Raw genomic sequence first — 19139 nt, 5'->3', positions numbered from 1 at the left:
CCCCCAAGCCCCGGCCGCCATTTTCCCCATGGCAACAGGCGGGGGCTCCCCGGGCAGCCCCGCGCGGGGCACGCCGGGCCCTGTAGTCCGCGCGGGGCGGGGCGGGGCGGGGCGGGGCGGTGCTGCCCGGTGCTGCCCGGTGCTGCCCGCGGTCCGGCGGGGCCGTTGGTGGCGGCGGGGCCGCGGGCGCCATGGGCGGCGCGGAGCGCAAGAAGCACGTCCGCTTCGCCGCCGGGACGGGGGCCGGCAGCGGGACGGGCCCGGGCCCGGCTCCTCGCTCCCCCGGGCCGGAGCGCGCCGAGGTGCCGGCGGCCGCCGGCCGCTGCGGCGGGGAGGGAGCGGCGCTGCGGTGGTGCATCTCCGGGGCGCTGTGCGCCGCCTTCCTGGGGCTGGTGAGCGGGCACCGCGCCGCGACGGGCCGGGCCGGGCCGGGGGGGAAGGGGGAGCGGGGCCGGGCGCCGCGTGACGCCGCCCGGTGCGTTGCAGGGGATGAGCATCGCCGTGCTGGGGCCCACCTTCCAGAACCTGGCCGAGAACGTGCGCAGGAACGTGACCGACATCTACTTCGTCTTCGTGGGCCGCTCCCTCGGCTACCTCGGCGGGTCGGTGCTCGGCGGGGTCCTGTTCGACTGCGTCAACGCGCACCTGCTGCTGGGTGAGCCGCCGGGGCGCGGGGGGACCCCCACGCGCGGCACCCCGGGCCCCAGGCTTGGCGCGGAAGGGCCCCGCTTCGTGTTACAGGTGCCCTTGTGCCGAGCGTCGCTGGGTGGGAGGAAGGGGGCTGTGTGGCGAGGGGTGGCCCCGCTCGCCTGGCAGGGCTGAGACATGGGCACCCAGCAGGCCTGCCACGTAGCGCTGCTCCTCGCAAAGCCCCGCGCCCGTGCTGTCGCTCCCTGTCGCAGCGTTCCCCTGGGTCTGGTTTCTGGTGCCGGACGCGTCCAGTTGTTGCTGCTGTACAGCATCATGTCCGAGTACTTGGGCTTGCAGGGCGTGCTGGTAGCCAGAAATGTTTTAGAATCGGCAAAACTTTGGGTTGACCAAAAGGGGCCTTTGCTTTGCACAACCAAAGTACAAACTTTTCTCCTTTGTAACAAATGGCATCCTTGATGTGGAAGCCTCACGCGACACAGAACCCTGTGTAACATCGCTTTATGAGGTGCATGTGTGAAATAGGTTGAACTGTCTGGGTTTTTACTTGCACACAGCTGAAACCGGCTGTGGAGGTGCCGAGGTACAGTACTGTAGGGAAAGCCATGTAAAGCTCAGCTGAAGCGTTCATGGCCTAGACAAAGACGTTGAGATTTTGACTGGAGGAACCTCAATCAAATTAGAACTTATTTAAAGTGGAAAACTGTATATACCATCTGTGATTTTGAAAGCTTGCTGCTTGGTTTGTGCCTAACTATGGAAACGTTTAAGGTCTATAGGAACAGCAGTTGATGCCCTCAACAGCTTCCTGGGCACATTACAATTTCCTCCAGTGTTAGGGCCTTGTCCTGTTGGAGCTGGGCTGCTCGGCCGTTGGGTTGCCGGGGTCACGCTCAGAATCCAGAAGGGCGACGCTCCCTTCTGAGTCCCGTTACCCCCTTGCTTGGGCAGGGGCTCTCAGAGCAGCTGCTGGGGCTCTACTTTCTCCTTCTCCCTTCCAGACGTTGTCACAGAATAGCTTGGGTTGGAAGGGACCTTAAAGGCCGTTCAGTTCCAACCCATGGGCAGGGACACCTCCACTAGATCAGGTTGGCCAAGGTGTATCCAACCTGGCCCGGAACACCTCCAGGGATGGGGCATCCACAGCTTCTCTGGGCAAAGGAAAAAAAAAAAACAACACAAAAACCTTCACCTGGGGAGATTCAAACAGAACTCTGCGTCCCTCAAGGGCAGCTCTTTAATCACCAGGTTGGGTTGGAGAATATGAGAAGGTCCATTTTCCACTGCTAGTGTTTGAACCAAGTCTCTTCTTATCCCTCTGTGCCTACCTCTGGCTGTCGTGAGCAGTCGTGTCATGTAACATCTGTGTCTTTTACTGTTTTCCCCTCCCTGCATCGGTTCGTCTTATTTGCTCTTGCTCTAAGATGCTGTTCAGCTTTATTTGTTCTCCTCCCTGTTCTTTACTCCTCTGCTCCAGAACTCTTGTAAAGTGGCTTCCCTTTGACTTCCTGATCTTTTTATATACAGTGGGGTCAGAGGTGTTTATGTCCGAAATTTGAGACTGTACCTCTCAAAATGGAAATAGTACACCTGTGGAAGTCAGCATTAACTTGAAGTAGTTTAGTATTTGCTTGTTTTCCTGATGTATCATGGGGTGGCTGTTCGTTAGTAATGCTTGGAAAATACATTTCATCTCCGGATTCCTTCCAATTTGGTAGCACGGCAAAAACCCAGTCTGAACTGCTGAATCGTCTCGTGTTTCCAGCATCGGAGGGCTGCCTGTAAGGGATTGTTGGCTCATGTAGCTATACCTCCCAGCCTTCAGCTGCTGAAACTCTGCTACTGTACAGATTTTGAATACGTAATCTGTCAAGGAGGCTTTAAAGCACCAGTCTTCAGGGGAAGGTCTGAAGTGGGCAGCTGAGGGCTCGCCGAGAAGCTGCTTTTCAGCTCTCAGTGAGGCAGCAGGGAAGCTGTCCTCGGTACGCCCCATCTTTAGCTTTCTCCCTGTGCAGATCAGTAAGCTAGCCTTTCAGATTTCTTTGAAGCATGTATTTCACTAGGGTTCTGGATTTTTTTCTTCTATATTTTTTTTCCATTTTGGAATTAACGTAAGCGTTAATTGCATCTGTCATCACTGATCTGTAAGTATCTGCCACACCAGTGATGAACTAGTGCAAGCTATGTAGAAGCCTAATACTGTATATTCAAGGCGCTCATTGCAGAATATTTTCTTATAATGGTGATCATAAGCACACAATTTAACTGCTGAAGGTCCTCCCAAATTTCAATAAAAATAAATTCCATCGGCTGTAAGATATTTTTTAAAATGGCATGTGAGTTAATAGTAGCAAAACTAATACAGTCAGTGAATTGTTGCTAAATTTATGACGAGACATTTTGTATGTCGACATCTTAAAACTCCAGAAATCACTTGGAATACATTGCTTATGTGAGAGCAAAATGAAAATGAAAGTTGGCATTTTTATATGGAGGGTGCTTATTGGCTAAGGGGAATTTCTTTATAGAATTTTACGAGTGCAACGAATTTTAAGTGGGGCCAAATATAATACCGTGTAGGTCTCAGAGGAAGAAGTTCATTTTGCTCAAAACCACTTTTTAATTCTTCTGTGGAAAAGTAATGCTTCTAAATCAAAAGTCTGCAGAAAAATACTTCTTAGTGTATGTGGTATAACGAGTATGCTTAGCAGCAGATGGTACCCTATTTGCAAATTAAACTTTAGCAAAATAGGTGTTTCTTGAAACATTTATATTCTGATGAAACTCAATTTTTCCAGGTGTAAAATTGTTCTGTTGAGTTTTCTGGCTGCTTTTGCTAGTCGTGAGCTCAGGTAATGAGGTTACATCAGCTGTTGGGATTATCTGTAACTTCAATAATTATGAACAAAGTTTTATTTCTTAGTTTGCTAAACGTTCTGCAGGTTGAGTAGAAACTGCAGTATTTATGGTCTTTGTTTGTTTGTTAACCTCTTCAGCGCTATCCATGCTTGGAACAACGGTTGGCCTTTATGGCATTCCTTGGTGTAAGAAATCCCTGCTGCTGACCGTCCTGATGTCAGTAATTGGAGCTTCCATGGGAGTCCTAGACACAGGTAAGTGTGTCTACACACATCTGGAATTAAAAGAAGGGAGCTGTGTTATCTGCTGCTTTTATCCTGCTGGATTATTCTGGTCCTGAGGCTTCAGTGTTTGTCTCTCTGTAACAGGCGCAGTTCAGTGTGTGTGTCTATAACAGACTTAAGCGGTCTGGGGAGATGGGTATCTTGCTTCCTGGAGAAGATCGATGTGCATTACAGTGGGCAATTATGGGCTTAAAGTGCCGTGTGCCCTTTGAACAGTGTTTTTCTTTGAATTTACTCATCTACAGGAAGCTAGCTGGGTTGCTGGTCGTTAGTACTAGTTGCAGATGAGGATCAGAAAACAACCAAAATGTGCCAGTGGTGGAGTGTTCTGGAGTTCCTGCAGAAGCGGTGGTGCAGCTGCAAGAGGAGCTGATGTGCCAGCAGCGTGCCAACGTCAGAATTGTAGAGCAGCTCAGGTTGGAAGGGACCTCAAAGCCCACCCAGTCCCACCCCCCTGCCATGGGCAGGGACACCTCCCACCTGACCAGGTTGCTCAAAGCCCCATCCAGCCTGGCCTTGAGCACCTCCAGGGATGGGGCATTCACAGCTTCTCTGGGCAGCCTGTGCCAGGGCCTCACCACCCTCTGAGTGAAGGATTTCCTCTTAACATCTAATCTCAGTCTCCCCTCTTTTTGTTTAAAGCCGTTACCCCTTGTCCTGTCACTATCTGCCCATGTAAAAAGTCACTCGCCATCTGTTTTGTAAGCCCCCTTTAAATTCTGAAAAGCCGCAGTGAGGTCCCCCCTGAGCCTTCTCTTCTCCAGGCTGAACACCCCCAGCTCTCCCAGCCTTTCTCCATAGGAGAGGTGCTCCAGCCCTCTGATCATCTTTGTTGCCCTCCTCTGGACCCGCTCTAACAGCCCCACACCCTTCTTGTGCTGGGGGCCCCGGACCTGGACGCAGGGCTCCAGGTGTGGCCTCCCAAGGGCAGAGCAGAGGGGCACGATCCCCTCCCTCGCCCTGCTGGCCGCACCTGTGTTGACGCAGCCCAGGATGCAGTCGGCTTTCCGGGCTGCAAGCGCGCACTGCTGGCTCATGTCGGGCCTTCTGTCCAGCAGAACCCCCAAATCCCTCTCTGCGGGGCTGCTCTCAGTGAGGAGCTCTGTTGACATTAAAGGCAGCCTGTCACAGGATCCAGTAGAGAAAAAAGAGATGTATTCGATGCCGTTGGTAGGATCATTATACTTGGCCCCTGGATTCAAATTTCATCATACGGGACAGTGCTGCGGGCTTGAGGTAAAAATGTCCTCAGTAGGAGCTGCTTGAAAGCCAGGCCTTTGAGACAGGGCGGCCTCCCAGCCTGAGGAGGGGTGGCAGGAGGAACTAAACAAGGCAGTAGGACGTAGTTTAGTTGATTTGGAAGAGTATTAGTGATGGGTGACTGGGGCTGCTGTACTGCAGCACAGGAATTTGATTACTGTCCTTATTCTGCATTCTTCTTGGGGGGTATTTAAAAATCTCTCTCAGATCTTATTTTCTGGCATTATTCTATTTCTATTATTTCTGGAGGGTACTGTAGTTTGACCTCTGCAGGAACATTTTTATAAACCTTTCTGCTTCTGGAAATACCGTAAACCATTTGAACTCAGGTGGGGTAGTCCCTGCTCGTGGGGTTTCCTGGGATGTGTAATGAGACCTTTGGTTCTTAGCACCGCGCATTGTTGCTTTTAAAACTTACGAAGATGAGAAGCAGTTAGACTGGCTATTTCGGGGAAAAAAAAAAAAGAAAGGGCTGAAAAAGCTGCAAATTATAAGTGAGTGTGAGGGATGGTCTGTTAGGACAGTAGTGGTGGTGCTTGAGACTGCTCGATGTGCTGAGGAGCCTTCAATTTACACCCTCCTCAGAGCGAGGGGGAGAGCGTGGGAGCGGCTGGCCGAGGCAGGTCCGTCACATCAGCTACAACGGGGGCACAGACAAATTGTCACATGAGGTAATTAAGTACGGCCGTTGTTGCTCGATTAAGCCAATTTGTGGCTCTTTGTTTTAACCGCTGCGAATACCCTCCGAAATTGCAACCAGGCACGTGAGCTTAAGGTGCAGAGTGACATTAATTACACTTCTGCACATTGTGTTTGCTGAAGTGGGTAGTATCGCAAACGGAATTCATAATGCAGAGGTTTTTTTTTTTGTTTTTTCCCTTTTTGAAAGGGTATCTGGTTTAAGGCTGAAATGAACGAGTCCTTCTCTCTCCCATCTGCAGGTGGCAATGTGCTTGCACTGAACACGTGGGGGATAGAGGCCGGACCGCACATGCAGGCTTTGCACTTCAGTTTTGCTATAGGTGCGTTTGTGGCTCCGATTCTGGCTAAAATGGCACTGGGAAGTTCCGAACCTAGAGACCTTCCAGTAGGTGAGAAGACAAACCAGTCTGCCCCGAGACCTGTGCCCACAGCGTCGGCTCCGCTAGCGCTGAGGCACCGCCTCGGTGCAGAGTTCCTGTGGTCCTATGTTGTCATAGGGACCTACCTCCTGTTTGTGTCCTTCTTCTTTTTTATTTTGTATTCAAAGAGCGGCTCAGCCCGAGACAAATCAAAGGCTTCTGTGCAGAAATGCAAGGTTGCCAAATACCACTACGCCCTTATCATTCTCCTTTTCATTTTCTTCTTCTGCTACGTGGGAGCGGAGGTTACTTACGGCTCCTACATATTTACTTATGCAAAGGTCTTTGCTGAGATGAATGAAAACGAAGCAGCTGCTTTGAATTCCGTCTTCTGGGGCGCGTTTGCTGCTTGCAGAGGGGTGGCAATATTTTGCGCTGCTTGCCTGTACCCTGGTACTATGATCCTGCTGAGCCTCGTCGGCTCCGCCGTCTCCTCCTCGTGCTTGGCGTTCTTGGCGCAGTACGCGGTTTCCCTGTGGGTCGGGACTGCTGTGTACGGAGCGTCGATGGCCACCATCTTCCCCAGCGGCATTTCCTGGATCGAGCAGTACACGGTCATACAGGGCAAGTCGGCTTCCTTGTTCGTGGTCGGAGCCGCCCTTGGGGAGATGTGTATCCCCGCGGCGGTCGGGTACCTGCAGGGGCAGTTTAACCATGTCCCCGTGGTCATGTACACGGCCCTGGCAACCTCTGCCGTGACGGTGCTGCTGTTCCCCGTGATGTACAAACTGGCCAACGCGCCCGGGGAGAGCGAGTCGAAAGCAAGGAGCGAGAGCGAGGACCGCAAAGCTCTGTTGTCGAATTCGGGGCTTAACGAGGACGAAGAGGATGAGGAGGACGCGGGAGAGTGGAACGAAGCGGACTTTGAGGTAATAGAAATGAACGATACGCTGAGAAACTCTGTGATAGAGACCTCCCGTAAGATACAGGGGGACTCTCCAGCCAAAGCCTCCCTCCAGCCGCATCCAGACGATGTTTTGGGCGATTCTCCAGCGGTGGCTGGCGGCTCCCCTGGGAGAAAAAATGCAAATTCCGACCGGGAGAAGAATGATTAAAGTAAAAACTGTTTTTTTTTTTTTTTAAATGGAAATGCAACTGAATTGTAGCTGTTCTTGTAAAGTGGCTCAAGGATCTTTCCGTAGTGGTGCAGAGCTGAGTGTTTCGTTTCTGTGTTTGTCCGGTCCGGTCCTTCCTCCGTTTCCAGTTTCGGTCCGCAGCAAAGTATCTCGGAGCGCAGAAGTCCGTGATGATGTGAATGTGGTAACATGATGAAATGTATAGACTATACCGAAAATGTTAAAACATACGAGATGTTTTCTAAATGTCAGGCATGCGTGTAAGTAATTCATGCTGTAAAATGAGCTAGCTAGGAAGGAGCTGCTCAGACCACGCAGCTTTTTGGAGGTGGGTGCAGGGTGCAATTCCGAGCTGCTTGGTCACAAAATGTTTCCATCGGAAATGGGAGAGATCTGCTATCTGTGGTGCTGAACCTTCTTATCTTGTGAAAGAAGAATGTTTCTACTGTACTGAAATTTGTGTGTGACAAGCCAGGGAATCGAGTTAAATTTCAGGTGATGTCTGGCAGCCGTAGAGTAGTCGTCCTGCTGGCAAGCTACGTACTTGTCTGGTTCTGCCACTAGGATGAGAAAAAAATCCAGATTCATTTTTAGGAGTGGAACCGTGACTTCTGGGACATTTAAAAGTGTCGTGTGGGAAGGGGGGACAAAATGGGTCATATTTATCAGTGTAAGGCTTGGCTCTGATTTACTAGTTAAATGATGTCGACAAATCAAAGCTGAAAGTACTTGTGATTGTTGTTATGATTTCAATTACTGCACTACCACTGAAATCAAGTTTAAGAAGAAGATAAGTGATATGTTAGATATAATTTTAATATGCGGTATTGACACAGGGCCGTGAGATTTTAAGCCTGTTGCTTACTTTGAAGTTGTAACAACTTCTCTGGCTTCCCGTGCCAAGACTTGTACATAGCAATATGTTACAGTGCAAATTTGAAAATAAGATGGAATTATTGATGAGACAATCCCTTTGGGCTGTGCTGTGTCATCGCTTGCCCCAGACCAGCTGGGTTGGTGCCACTCGGCTTTTGTTTCTGTGGGTAGTGACTTACAGGTAGATTTTTCCTAGAGGAGAAGCAGTTTGTGTTTGTGGATTCACTGCTGTGAAGGAGGAAGCCCTCAGGAGTAATTGTGTCAGCAGGCACTGCCCTGTGAGAACAAAAACGCAGCAGCTGATGGCAAAATCTGAAACAGTAGTCTTGCAATTTACCTACTTGAAAACCAAAATTTGTAAGGTAGTATTTTTTAAAGCTGTATGATCAGAATATTTTTAAAAAAATTGCACTTTTCTTAGCATTTTTTTTTTTTTTGCTAAGAACTTTAATTTACTAACACAAGAAAGAACTCTAAATGTAACACAGCACAGAAACTTAGATGTTTGGTGTATTTTCAGGTCTGTTTTGTTCCTTCTCTCGTCCTTTGAGTGTTTAACCTGGAACTTAGTGGCATTTTCCTGTCTTTTAAGAAGTTGATAAGAAGCAGGAATCTACTTGTAGTGAAAACTGTTTTATTCTTTTTAATCTTGAAATGTTAAAGGGCCTCCTTGTCCTGCTGCTATAGGCATTTAAATGCCATTGCATATTTGCCTGATTCCTCTTTCCTTTTCCTTGTGTGCTTACTTCTGTGGCATCTTTTCGGTGCAATGCATGAACTTGCACTTTAAAATATGGATTTGTTTTACTTGCTACGCAAGGGTTTTCTTTTCTGCTTAGAGTTTTTCCAAATGCTTCTAATTATAAGCCCAAATCCCATTCCTGCTACAGGTGACAATGTTTGGTCAACAAAAGCAAGTCTGCTGGCCTTACTCATTCAGTAAATTTCATGTAATAACAATAAATGAAATGGCATGGCAGGGAGAATGATTCACACGAGTGCAGATAAAGATTAGATTTCTTGAAGTTTTCTTTTTCCCTCCTGCACTCTGTAATAACTGCTTCATATTTGGAGATCAGGGAGTGTTATCTGATGGTATGCCCAAATCCTGCCGGTGGGTGGAGAGGGGGGAAATAGCGACTGCTTCTACTCTGCTTTGGGGGATTTCCTTCCACCCCCAGGGAGATCAGAGGTTATCCTTTGGGTTCAGTGCAGGGCAACCAACAACGGATGCAGAAATGGTATACGGCAGTGCTCCACCGTAGTAGCCGTCCATCTGCTTTATCTGAATTCATGTAAAGTCCTAACTATGTTTGCAAAATTAATACAAGACCCCATGAATGTCCTAGACTGGAATAGTTACCAAAATACTAAACCTTTGGCTGGCTTTCTGTCTGAATTAGAATTAACTGTAATTAGCAGTTTAAAAATGGTGCAATGGGGACTTCTGGTGGTGGGAATCTTTAGTGATTTTACAAAAGTCTCCACATACCTGAGATCATGTTGCCAGAAAAAAAAAAAAAAAACCTAGCTTAAGAAACCTACCTGAAACCAGGAAGATTTTTAAATAATTCTCAATTCATACACAAATTTTTGAATGAAAGTTCAAATTGGAATGTGCTGCAGGTAAGATTATTCTCAGGGATAGTTAACAAATGTTGCATAATCAAGTAGTAGAAAACAGGAAACGAAATTTAAGACCTCCATTAAGAAATGTGCTCTACCCTATATATATAATTCGTGTGTATATACCCTACATACTATATGTATATGTATGTTGTACATATATATTACAACAAATGTAAAAATGCTGTGCAAAAAGGAGTTACTGGCTGATACCGCCCACCTAAGGCACGTGAAGTTACGAGGCACACATCAGTGTTGTTCCCCTTACAGATGCTGAGCAGACGGCACAGAGCCGCAGCCGGGAGCGCTAAGGTCAGTGCGTCCTTTTACAGAAAGTGACCCGCAGAAGCCAGCAGCAGGCTGATACAGGGGCACTTACCTGCAGGTCTTGTGCGGCAGCGTGTAGCAGCGCGTTGGACTGATACCAGGCGCCTTTGGCTGGATGACATCTAAATTGTGAGTGGGCTTTGCCAGGACTTGGCGCCCTCAGGGTCTTAATGCTGGCCTCAGACTTGAAATGGCATACACGTCTATAACGTGCTCTCCTGACTCCCTGAATGCAATGCTTTTAATGTCAGGGGCTGCCCTTTAATGAAAATGAAATGTTTAACCCAATTTAAGAGTAAAGCAGCTCGAAGACGTTTCAGTGATGAGGCTGGCTCGTAGCAGGTCTCCAGCCTTGATGTTCAAGGCTGCAGCTTTCTTCCTAGTTAATTGGCTTTTTGGTGCTCCTCAAGACTTGTTTTAGAAAATGAATTAGTTTTCATATGTTTAAATTTCCAACATAAATTACTTTGTGGCATACGTAGTCTTACAGTTAAAGCGAGGATCTATTTACAGTGCCTTTTAAGTTAAGGGTAAAAGAAGTGTTTAAGCTTTATGGAGGATCTTTTAAGTGTTATGGGTTGAAATTAATACAGTAAACTGTATGACCTTCCTATTGCCTTGTTTGTGCTAGAAACTTATCCTAGTGCAGGGGACAAGAGCTGCGGTCAGTGGGTTAGGTATCTGAATTTAATAACATTCGTATTTTTGTCTATAAAAACAGGAATGGGTTGAAGATGGTCATGCGCCCATTTCCTTCAGTGTTAAAAGTAAAGTCTTAGCGTTAAATGTCACGTAATGTTTTTATTTATCCCTGAATCATCCCCAGAGGCTGGTCTGTACTGCAGGCACCAAGGCGTTGGTCCTGGCATTTGCACTTTTACTCAGTAAATGACCATACAGTGCACGAATGCAAGAGCAGGCAAAATTTTGTGCCTTGATGTTTTTTTTTTTTTTTTTGGTTACTTTGCATAAAAGCTCCTAGCAACCTGCGTATGTTCTGTTATATATGGAAAGGTTTTATTCTGCTTGTTGTGGGGTTTACATTGTACTGTATTGTGTGAAATTTAATAGACTGACTCGTATCTTGAATGTAATAAATGCTGAACTGGAGGAGGCACTCAGGTTCCTTTTATGTAAATAAAGTTTTGTTCTATTTTTAAAAGCTACTCTGGACTTCTAAATATAAAACTCACTCCTGGTTAGACTAATGGAAAACAACTGGAAATGTTTCTCTTCCTCTTTGGAGAAGGCCTCCAGGAATTGATACTGTGGTTTTAGATCACAAAGTTCAGGCTGGAGACTGAATTGTGAATTCTGCTGTCGGCAGTCTTGCTTTTGATGCTATTCATGTGCATAACGAGGGAGACAAAGGTGTCTGCAGCTGGGTGTTACAAAGAAGCAGTGTAGAGATTTTTACCATATCATTTTATTCAACTTTAATATGGTTTCCATTATTAACTTCTAAAACAAAATGATTTCCAGTTTAGAAAACAATGCACTGACCACATAATTCCTTTTCCATTTTATACAGTTATACAAATATTCTAAATACACATTTTGTCAAGATGGTGGCAAATAAGATTTAACTGTACAGTACATAAGGAAAGAAAATATTTTAAGCATATTTAGAAGCAATAGAAATGTCTATACAAAACAAGCAAAAATGGAATAAAATTTTATATTTAAAGTATTGCAACAGTCCCACAGGTTTGTAACAAAAATGTCTTTGCACAGTTCCTCACAATGCCCCATTAATAGCTAAAGCAAGACAGCAATTTTTAGAAAATAATGTTTCAAAATGCTACACATGATACTACTGTTTGCACAGTCTGATCAAAATAACAATCTACTTGGAATCAAGCAAAACTTAGGAGGAGATATACCAACCAACTTTAAAATTATCTGTATAAAAGTCATTGCACATTATTTTACTCAGTTGTTTGAAAAGTAAAAAAGTGTATTTACAAAATATTTCGCAGACAAAATTATAAAGTGAATGGATAATATATAATAACACGTCTTGATACTGACAGTTCAAGAACACACACTAATGGTTTTATCGTTTCAAGAGGTTTTCAGTGCTCCTTCCCCCAGGAAGTAAACTTGACTTCTACTTTGAAATGGATTTACAAGATGTTACACATAGCTATTTCAACATCAGCATTATAAAACAGTATGTTAGAAACATGAAAGAAAGAAGGAATTTGTACATCTTAAAAAGTGAGCTATTCATAGATCAACAAATGTATTTATTTATTTTTTTTAATTTAGTTAGGATAAGTGTTCATTATTCTTCAGATAACAAACCCAACAGTTAAAATGGAAATCCTGGACTAGATGAGTTGAAAAAGCACCATGCACAATAGTCTTAGTGTGGTAAACACTGAAAAAAAAATAGCACCTGGAATCCTGTAACAGATCATTTAAAACTGGTCAAGTAGCTGGCGAAGATACGGTGCCTTTGATAATTCTCTGCTCACTCTGGATAGCTTGAAAAGTACAGGACAGTTCAGGGAGACACACTGGATCTGTCGATCAAAGCAGCCTGTACAGTTCTTGCATATCTGGATCGCATATGAAAAAAGCAAAACAGATTATTTTAAACTTAACGCAAGGCTACAAAGCTACAAGACTACTGCGTCCTTGACGTTTCAGCAGCAGAACGGGCAGAGCCCTGCAGGCAGCCAGCACCAAGCTTTTCCTGAGCACAGAGGCTCCAGGCAGCTCTCTCCTGCCCCTGCCAGGCAGATAATTTTGGTGCTAGCGCCTGGCAGGCAGACATCTGCTGCCAGCTGGGCACAGGTCAACAGCTTGGCCACACAGCGTGTTTTTCACTTCTACTCATACGTGGTGGCACTTGGGAAAACATACTAAATGGCTGAGTGGCTTCAAGTGGGGGCAGTGTGGTATACTCATGATAAACCTACCCTGTGGAAAAGTTTCCTAGTGGAAAAAGACAAAAACTGTTATTCTGCAGTCACTTGCTATGCAGGAAAGAGACTTCATTAATAAGCTACTCCTATTTCAAGATAAGCTTCAATTAGAGCTTTTACTTTCCAAGTCAGAGTCAATCAATCCCAAGACCTAAACACAAAGGCAGGTCTGACTGTTCTCTTTGTTCACGGAACTGCTCATTAACATAGCCAACGCTGCTTGAAAGTATTTTTAACGTGAGATACTTGATTGAATAAAATAGCAGCAGGCAGAGTTTTTCCAAAGGTGTTTTTGGAAAACACACTCTGATTAGTTTTCAAGAGAACTCCCCTGCTTTGCTCTTTTATTTTTCAACCCCTCCAGTGCCTGCCACCCCCAACAGTTTTTCCAAAAACTCAGCAATTTGCTTCCCATCCACACCTGTGTTTTGTAACGCAAAAACTTTGAGCCCTCCTACCATTTGCATAGTTTGAGCAAGAAGTCAAAATCGGATCAATGAACGCCCTTCCTCTGCTTTTAAATTTAGTTCCTGTCTTTCTTTCCTTGTGAGAATCCTTTGGACCAGCAGCCCTCAGCCAGACCTGCAGCAGGATTCAATCGCTGCAGACTAAAAACGCAGACAGGAGCTGTGGAGGAGCAGCCCCGCTCAGCCAGGTCGCACACGCTGTGCTGACACCAGCCCCCTGACCTGCACCTGCGACCTTCAGGGTTTAAATTGGGTTTGTGCTAGGATTGTAACCACCAGCAGAGCCTCAGAAATTACCGTCTCCCCCGGTTCTTTTGAAAGAGGCCGAGGCTGGTTTGAAACCATGGGACCAAACTAAATAATACTCAAGACGCTTTCAACGCTCAGTTTGTGTCTTGTGAACAAGTCTGTGGCCCTAATCTAGGGCAGCTAAGTTTTAAGCCAAGTTTTAAAATAACATGTGATTCAGTGGCATTAAACTGATACATCGGTTTTCTGCTGGCTCTGGAACATTTATAATCTAGGAGGGCCAAGAATTTGCGCCATGAGGCACATCTAGATCAGGACACATGCTCGTACTGACAGGTCGAGTCATCAAATACTGACTAAAACTGGATCCCAGGCCTTGCTGACCCGGCGCACGTTGCAGTGACAAGAGAGCAAAACCCCTGGTCCTTCCGCAGGGCCGGACCAATCCGCCCAGTTTTAATTTATTCCAGAACAAAGGCAATGTAAAAGGGCGAGGGCACCACAGGAAAACGCATCGCTTTCCTTTCCTGTCGTTTACAATGCAGATGAGAGCCACTATTGCAAAATACAGCAAGAAAACAGAAGTCCACATCTTAGTAATGTGGTATTTATGAATCGAGAATTATAATGGTTTTCTAGGAACAGAGCCCCGTAGGAACGTAGCTAATTAATGCCCAGATTACAGGGGCATTTATATCCTTGCAATTCAGGCAAGTAATCAAAATGGTTCATGCGCGAGTGCTAAAAATGATTTTAACAATAACAACAAAAATAAACCCAAATGTTAATTTTAAACTACTGCAGTACAAAAAGTAGGTGAGGGCATACTTATGTTTCCGAAAGGGGAGGCACAGTGCTTTGCTATAACGTATTTGGGAGCACAGTCAGCTACCCTCTTAATCGACTTCTAGCTCAAGGGAAAAAAAACAGCTTGGAAAATTTGTATCAAGAGGAAAGGTAACAAAAAACCCCAGACTAGAACATATCCACATTATGCACACAGATAAATATTTTTTTCTGAGACAAACATTTTTTGTTTCTGGAACATCATCAGTTATTTTATAACAAAAGCTGATTTTTTCAACGTATTTTACAACCCGCCATCAACACTGTTATAAAAAGGAACCTAAAAAAACACGTAAGATATTCTTAACAATAAAAAAAAAGGAAGAAAGGAAAAAAGCATCTTTTGTTCAGATCCTCTCCGCCCCCTTTGGCTTCAGTTTTATGCAAAGCTAAGGAGAGTAACAGCTGCTACGCTGCCTTCAACGGCAACGGGAAAAGCAAACAAGTTATAACACGTTTAACACCAGGGCTGCACTTCCTATTTCTGTTGAGGGTATTCAGTAACACGCTGCTTTGAAATTTCAGCCCCTGTCTGTGGCTGACAGACGTCTGACAATGCTTTAATCATACCTTGACCAGCTGTTCTTGCTTACGCTCCAGCTCTCGGATTTCTTGGTTGAGAATCACTGCCACATGCTGTGGCTGGCTTCTGCATTTATTACAGATCCCATACTGGGTCAGTTCATCACACACGGGACAGTGTAAGGTCGTGAAATACTGGGAGATTGTGCCTTTGCGTCCTTCCAGCTCACTGCGGGCAGTGGAGGCAGTTTTTTGAATCTGATAAAAAAGTAAGAGGAAAGAAACTTTGAGGAGAGCAGCTTGCATTATTCCTAGATTACGCAGACTTTTTTTATGGAGTATGGAAGCATAACATAGCTTGTGGGGCACGGGTTCACATGCAAATTATTAATGTGGATTGCATCGCTCTGAGGAGCGCCTGCCCACGCACTATGACCTATTTCACAAGGAAGCTCACCAGAAAAGAGAAACAGACTAACTAAAGAAATCCTAAATCACAGGGTAAATTCCTGAGCTCATCTCAAACCCCGCTTCCTGCAGTTGTTCATCTGTGTGCTGACCTGCTGCTACACATGTCCTGCTGCAGCTCCAGTGGCTGCAGTTTTGGAAACAACCAGTTTAAAATTTCCGGTGATTTTTAAAAAAGTGTTCCTGCTGCTCTGGCATTACCACCTTTTCTATGAAGAGGAAAGATCTTCAGAACATCTTGGAAAAACATTCCAACATTGACTGAGCAGAAATTTAAATTAAGTACAGCCAGATAGATGCATATACAGCTATTACCTAAAAATGAACAATTACAGCGAAATATTATTTTGAACTACAAAAGGAGTCAGAAAATAAAGACGTCAGCGTGATCAACCTTGAACAGAAGGAAAAATTTGCTAAGTGAAAAAATCACACACAAGATCTAAGAATCAGGCCTGCATGTTTAGGCATCAGACCACTGCCTCGTAAAATAACTAACCTCTGTTACCTCCTACAAGCCTCATTCTGTGAAAAAGCAAGATAAAACCCAGCACCGCATAGATGCGCTGCACGTGTAATCTGTTTGTCCTCAAACACACTTACCCGTGGCAATTCGTGGTACCAGCTGAAGACATCTATGCCGATCAGCGAGAAGACCCTGGCCAGCGGTGGCAGAATTTGTTTGGTAATGTAGTAAGTGGCATTCAGCCTCAGGTTGGGATCCTGCAGGACTTCAATGGGCCGTCTCACCAGCTGGATCAGAGGCAGTCCAGGCATGCCATACACGATGACATAGGGCACTCGCTCTCCGACTCGTGGTTCAGAGCGACGGTCATAGGCAAGCATTCTCCTGTTTAAAAATACTTTTTACAATGCACCCAGAGACAAATTACAAGCAAGCGAAACAATTGTGAAAATTCCCCATCTGGTGATATTTAGTAGCTCTGCAGAAGACTGAAGTTGGCGTCTACTGGGAAGCACAGGACCAAGTTGTTTTATTTTTAATCTGTCTCAGGATCAGACCCAAGTTTTAGAACCTGGAACACGAACACTAAAGACACCTCCTCTTTCAGGTCACTTGGATTTGCATGCTGGTTGCTTTCTATCACGTCTTTAAAGAAATATATTTATAAAGAGCAGCCACAGCACTAAAACGAGCTCAGGAACCCAGAAAGCAAAGGACCATGCATTTGGAAGGAGGAATTAATCCAGGAGAGGAATTTTATTTATTTAAAAAGCTTGGCTTAATTTGAAGACATACTAAGCAAGGTAAAACTGGCAAAAAACCAGCTCCCATTATTTATTACACTGTGTAAATTACTTTTTAAGAAATGAAAAATTATGCCTGGTAATGTGTTTCACAGCACTGAGAGAGATTAGTATTACAGAATTTTAACTCTAACATATGCAATATCTATGAGCGACGAGCAACGTTTTTGCTGCTCATCAAGCCCCTTTACAAAAACAAAAGCATTGGTAATAGCAGAGGACACATCACTATACAGTCTTGACATGTCTTGACAAGAGACCTTACTCTTGAACATGCCTGGCTTTTTCCAGGAACAAGGAACGGCTTTCCAGGACTGTCTGATACCTGATCTCTCTCCACACACAGAAGACAGTCAGGGCCGACTGCTGCAATAATACCTGAAGGAGACATCTCACTGCTACCTGTAACTTGCCAGGACAAAGGTTAAGGGGAAAATCTACGATCAACACTTCTTAATTTTATTACCTGGTGATTTCCAGGGCTGGTACACAGGATCCAGGTCTGTAGGCAGAGCTCCCTCTGTACTCTTTCGCAAAGATGAAATCTTGTATGCTGGCTTTTCCTTCCAGTAACTTCATGCACTGATTCTGAACGTACTGTTTGATCTGACTTATGTCACGTGTTTCAAATAGCAGCTTGATAGAACACTCAAGTATCTTTACAACCAAAGGAGAAAGGTTATTTTTAACTCAAAAATAAGTAATTCCAAATAATTCAGTTAAATTATATGCAAGTATTAATACACTGTTTAGGAGAAGTGTAAGTTGTGAACTAGGATGTTAATATGACAACAGGTTGCCCTCTCTTCCACTCACATGTTACTGAATGTTTTTTCTCAGGTTGACACAAACGTGAGCCTGCAATTCACGTATTTTCTTCTCACACTAGTTCTTTTTGTAAGGAAAGAGTTAGACATTATTGACAGTAATTCATATTTATAAATATAAGGATTAAGAAGAAGGTGCCTGGGACACTGGACAATATTTAAGATAGCAATGCAATCCCAATGTCAGTCAATCAGCTTTCTGAAATTTCACATCTTTCATGACATGACCATGCTCAGACACTGAGATTGCTTCAGCAATTACAGAGGTTTTTCAGAGTATGACAGATTTTTTTTCCCTGTCATTTGAGACTTTTTGGTACGACTTTCTGGCTGCCTCAACAAACAAAAGAATTGGGATTAAAAAAGAAGAATGGAAGTAAATCCTAAGTGGTTACCTTTCTTACTGGGATAAATTTGTTTTGACTTGATTAAGAACAAGAAACTTTTCTTTTTAAAATCCCAATACACAGCTTAAAATAAACAAACAATTTTATTTTAAATGAATTATCAGCTGAACTTGATTTCTGTAAGTGAGTCATTTAGCAAACACCCTTTAGGGAAAAGTCTGCCTCATCTTGGAGTTTAACTTACTTCCCCGTAAAGCGAATTGGATCAAGGATGGTCTTCTAGAGAACTTACATGGAGCTGAGGGTTTTTATGTTTTTTTTTAGGGGCCAAAAGACAGTAATTGTTAAGGTAGAAACTGCAAAACCTTGTAATGCTGCACAAGTTCTTCAATTTGTTTTCCAAACTACTCATACCAGAAAAACAAAGTCTCAGACAGCTAACAAAGACTAGAGACTCTGAGAAAGGATAAAAATGCAATGAAATAACAGAATACTGTGATGTTTTTCAGAAAGAATGCACGAGTATCTTACCTTGGAAACAGCAGGACAGGAGTCCCTTCGGACGGTCTCTATGCCTTTTGCATCAAATACTGGGTCCTTCTGGTCCAGTGTTTCATACATGTAACCCACGTACCTCTTCTTAGTTTGCAGGACACATGGCAAGTAAACCTGGAATGTTTAAAAAGAACATAGCCCACTCTGACATTTGTATTCGTTGACAGTATTGAATATAAGGTGGCTCTGAACATAAATGGTTTCAGTGGGGTTCGGTGGTGTTCCATTCTCGAATCGCTTTGTACTTCATCTAGCTGTAAAAGACAGGCAACCTGAAGCTCAGATGCAAAGTGATACACAGTACAATCTGAGCATCCTTACTTTTTTGGACTGCATCTGCCAGCATTTTTAATGCAAATGTATTATCTCTCTTTCTTAAAAAAGACAACAACTTCATTTTAAACATTAGAGAAGAAATCTGTCTCTGCAAAAGTAGTGGTGTTTGAACTTTCTGATCTCAAATTTCATCCAATTACGGGGTGTCTAAAATCAATTAGCATCCTGATTTGGGGAAAGCATGCTTTTTGGATATCTATGCTTAGAGAACAGTTTCCTCATAAATGGATTTTTAGGGTCACG

The 19139-nt window shown here is 44.6% G+C and overlaps 2 protein-coding genes across 4 annotated transcripts in view; one reads left to right on the top strand and one right to left on the bottom strand.

Annotated features, from left to right (window-relative positions):
• The first annotated feature begins 115 nt into the window (after positions 1 to 115).
• Positions 116 to 11243, top strand: MFSD4B (major facilitator superfamily domain containing 4B). Its single transcript, XM_048081046.2, has 4 exons — positions 116 to 392; positions 487 to 655; positions 3645 to 3761; positions 5993 to 11243. Exons 1-4 carry the CDS (start codon positions 192 to 194, stop codon positions 7225 to 7227), a joined length of 1722 nt encoding a protein of 573 aa, XP_047937003.2. The 5' UTR covers positions 116 to 191; the 3' UTR covers positions 7228 to 11243.
• A 240-nt stretch (positions 11244 to 11483) lies between these two features.
• Positions 11484 to 19139, bottom strand: part of REV3L (REV3 like, DNA directed polymerase zeta catalytic subunit) — a 122018-nt gene continuing 114362 nt past the window's right edge. For all 3 annotated transcript variants that reach the window (XM_066994418.1, XM_066994419.1, XM_066994420.1), the window contains 5 exons: positions 18537 to 18674; positions 17298 to 17488; positions 16166 to 16412; positions 15143 to 15352; positions 11484 to 12641 (listed from right to left, as the gene is read on the bottom strand). In XM_066994418.1, coding sequence (XP_066850519.1) covers positions 12501 to 12641; positions 15143 to 15352; positions 16166 to 16412; positions 17298 to 17488; positions 18537 to 18674 — 927 coding nt within the window. In that variant the 3' untranslated portion in view covers positions 11484 to 12500. The remainder of the gene's footprint in view (positions 12642 to 15142; positions 15353 to 16165; positions 16413 to 17297; positions 17489 to 18536; positions 18675 to 19139) is intronic.

The sequence above is a fragment of the Anser cygnoides genome, chromosome 3 (genome assembly GCF_040182565.1).
Source record: "Anser cygnoides isolate HZ-2024a breed goose chromosome 3, Taihu_goose_T2T_genome, whole genome shotgun sequence".
In the NCBI taxonomy this organism is placed as follows: Eukaryota; Metazoa; Chordata; class Aves; order Anseriformes; family Anatidae; genus Anser; species Anser cygnoides.
Note: the sequence above shows the minus strand (reverse complement) of the source record. Positions and strands in the feature narration are given on the sequence as shown.

Coding starts and splice junctions, on each gene's coding strand:
- MFSD4B (XM_048081046.2), top strand. CDS start 192: ATGGGCGGCGCGGAGCGCAAGAAGCACGTCCGCTTCGCCGCCGGGACG. Junction 393..486: donor GCGCCGCCTTCCTGGGGCTG/GTGAGCGGGCAC, acceptor GGTGCGTTGCAG/GGGATGAGCATCGCCGTGCT. Junction 656..3,644: donor CAACGCGCACCTGCTGCTGG/GTGAGCCGCCGG, acceptor TAACCTCTTCAG/CGCTATCCATGCTTGGAACA.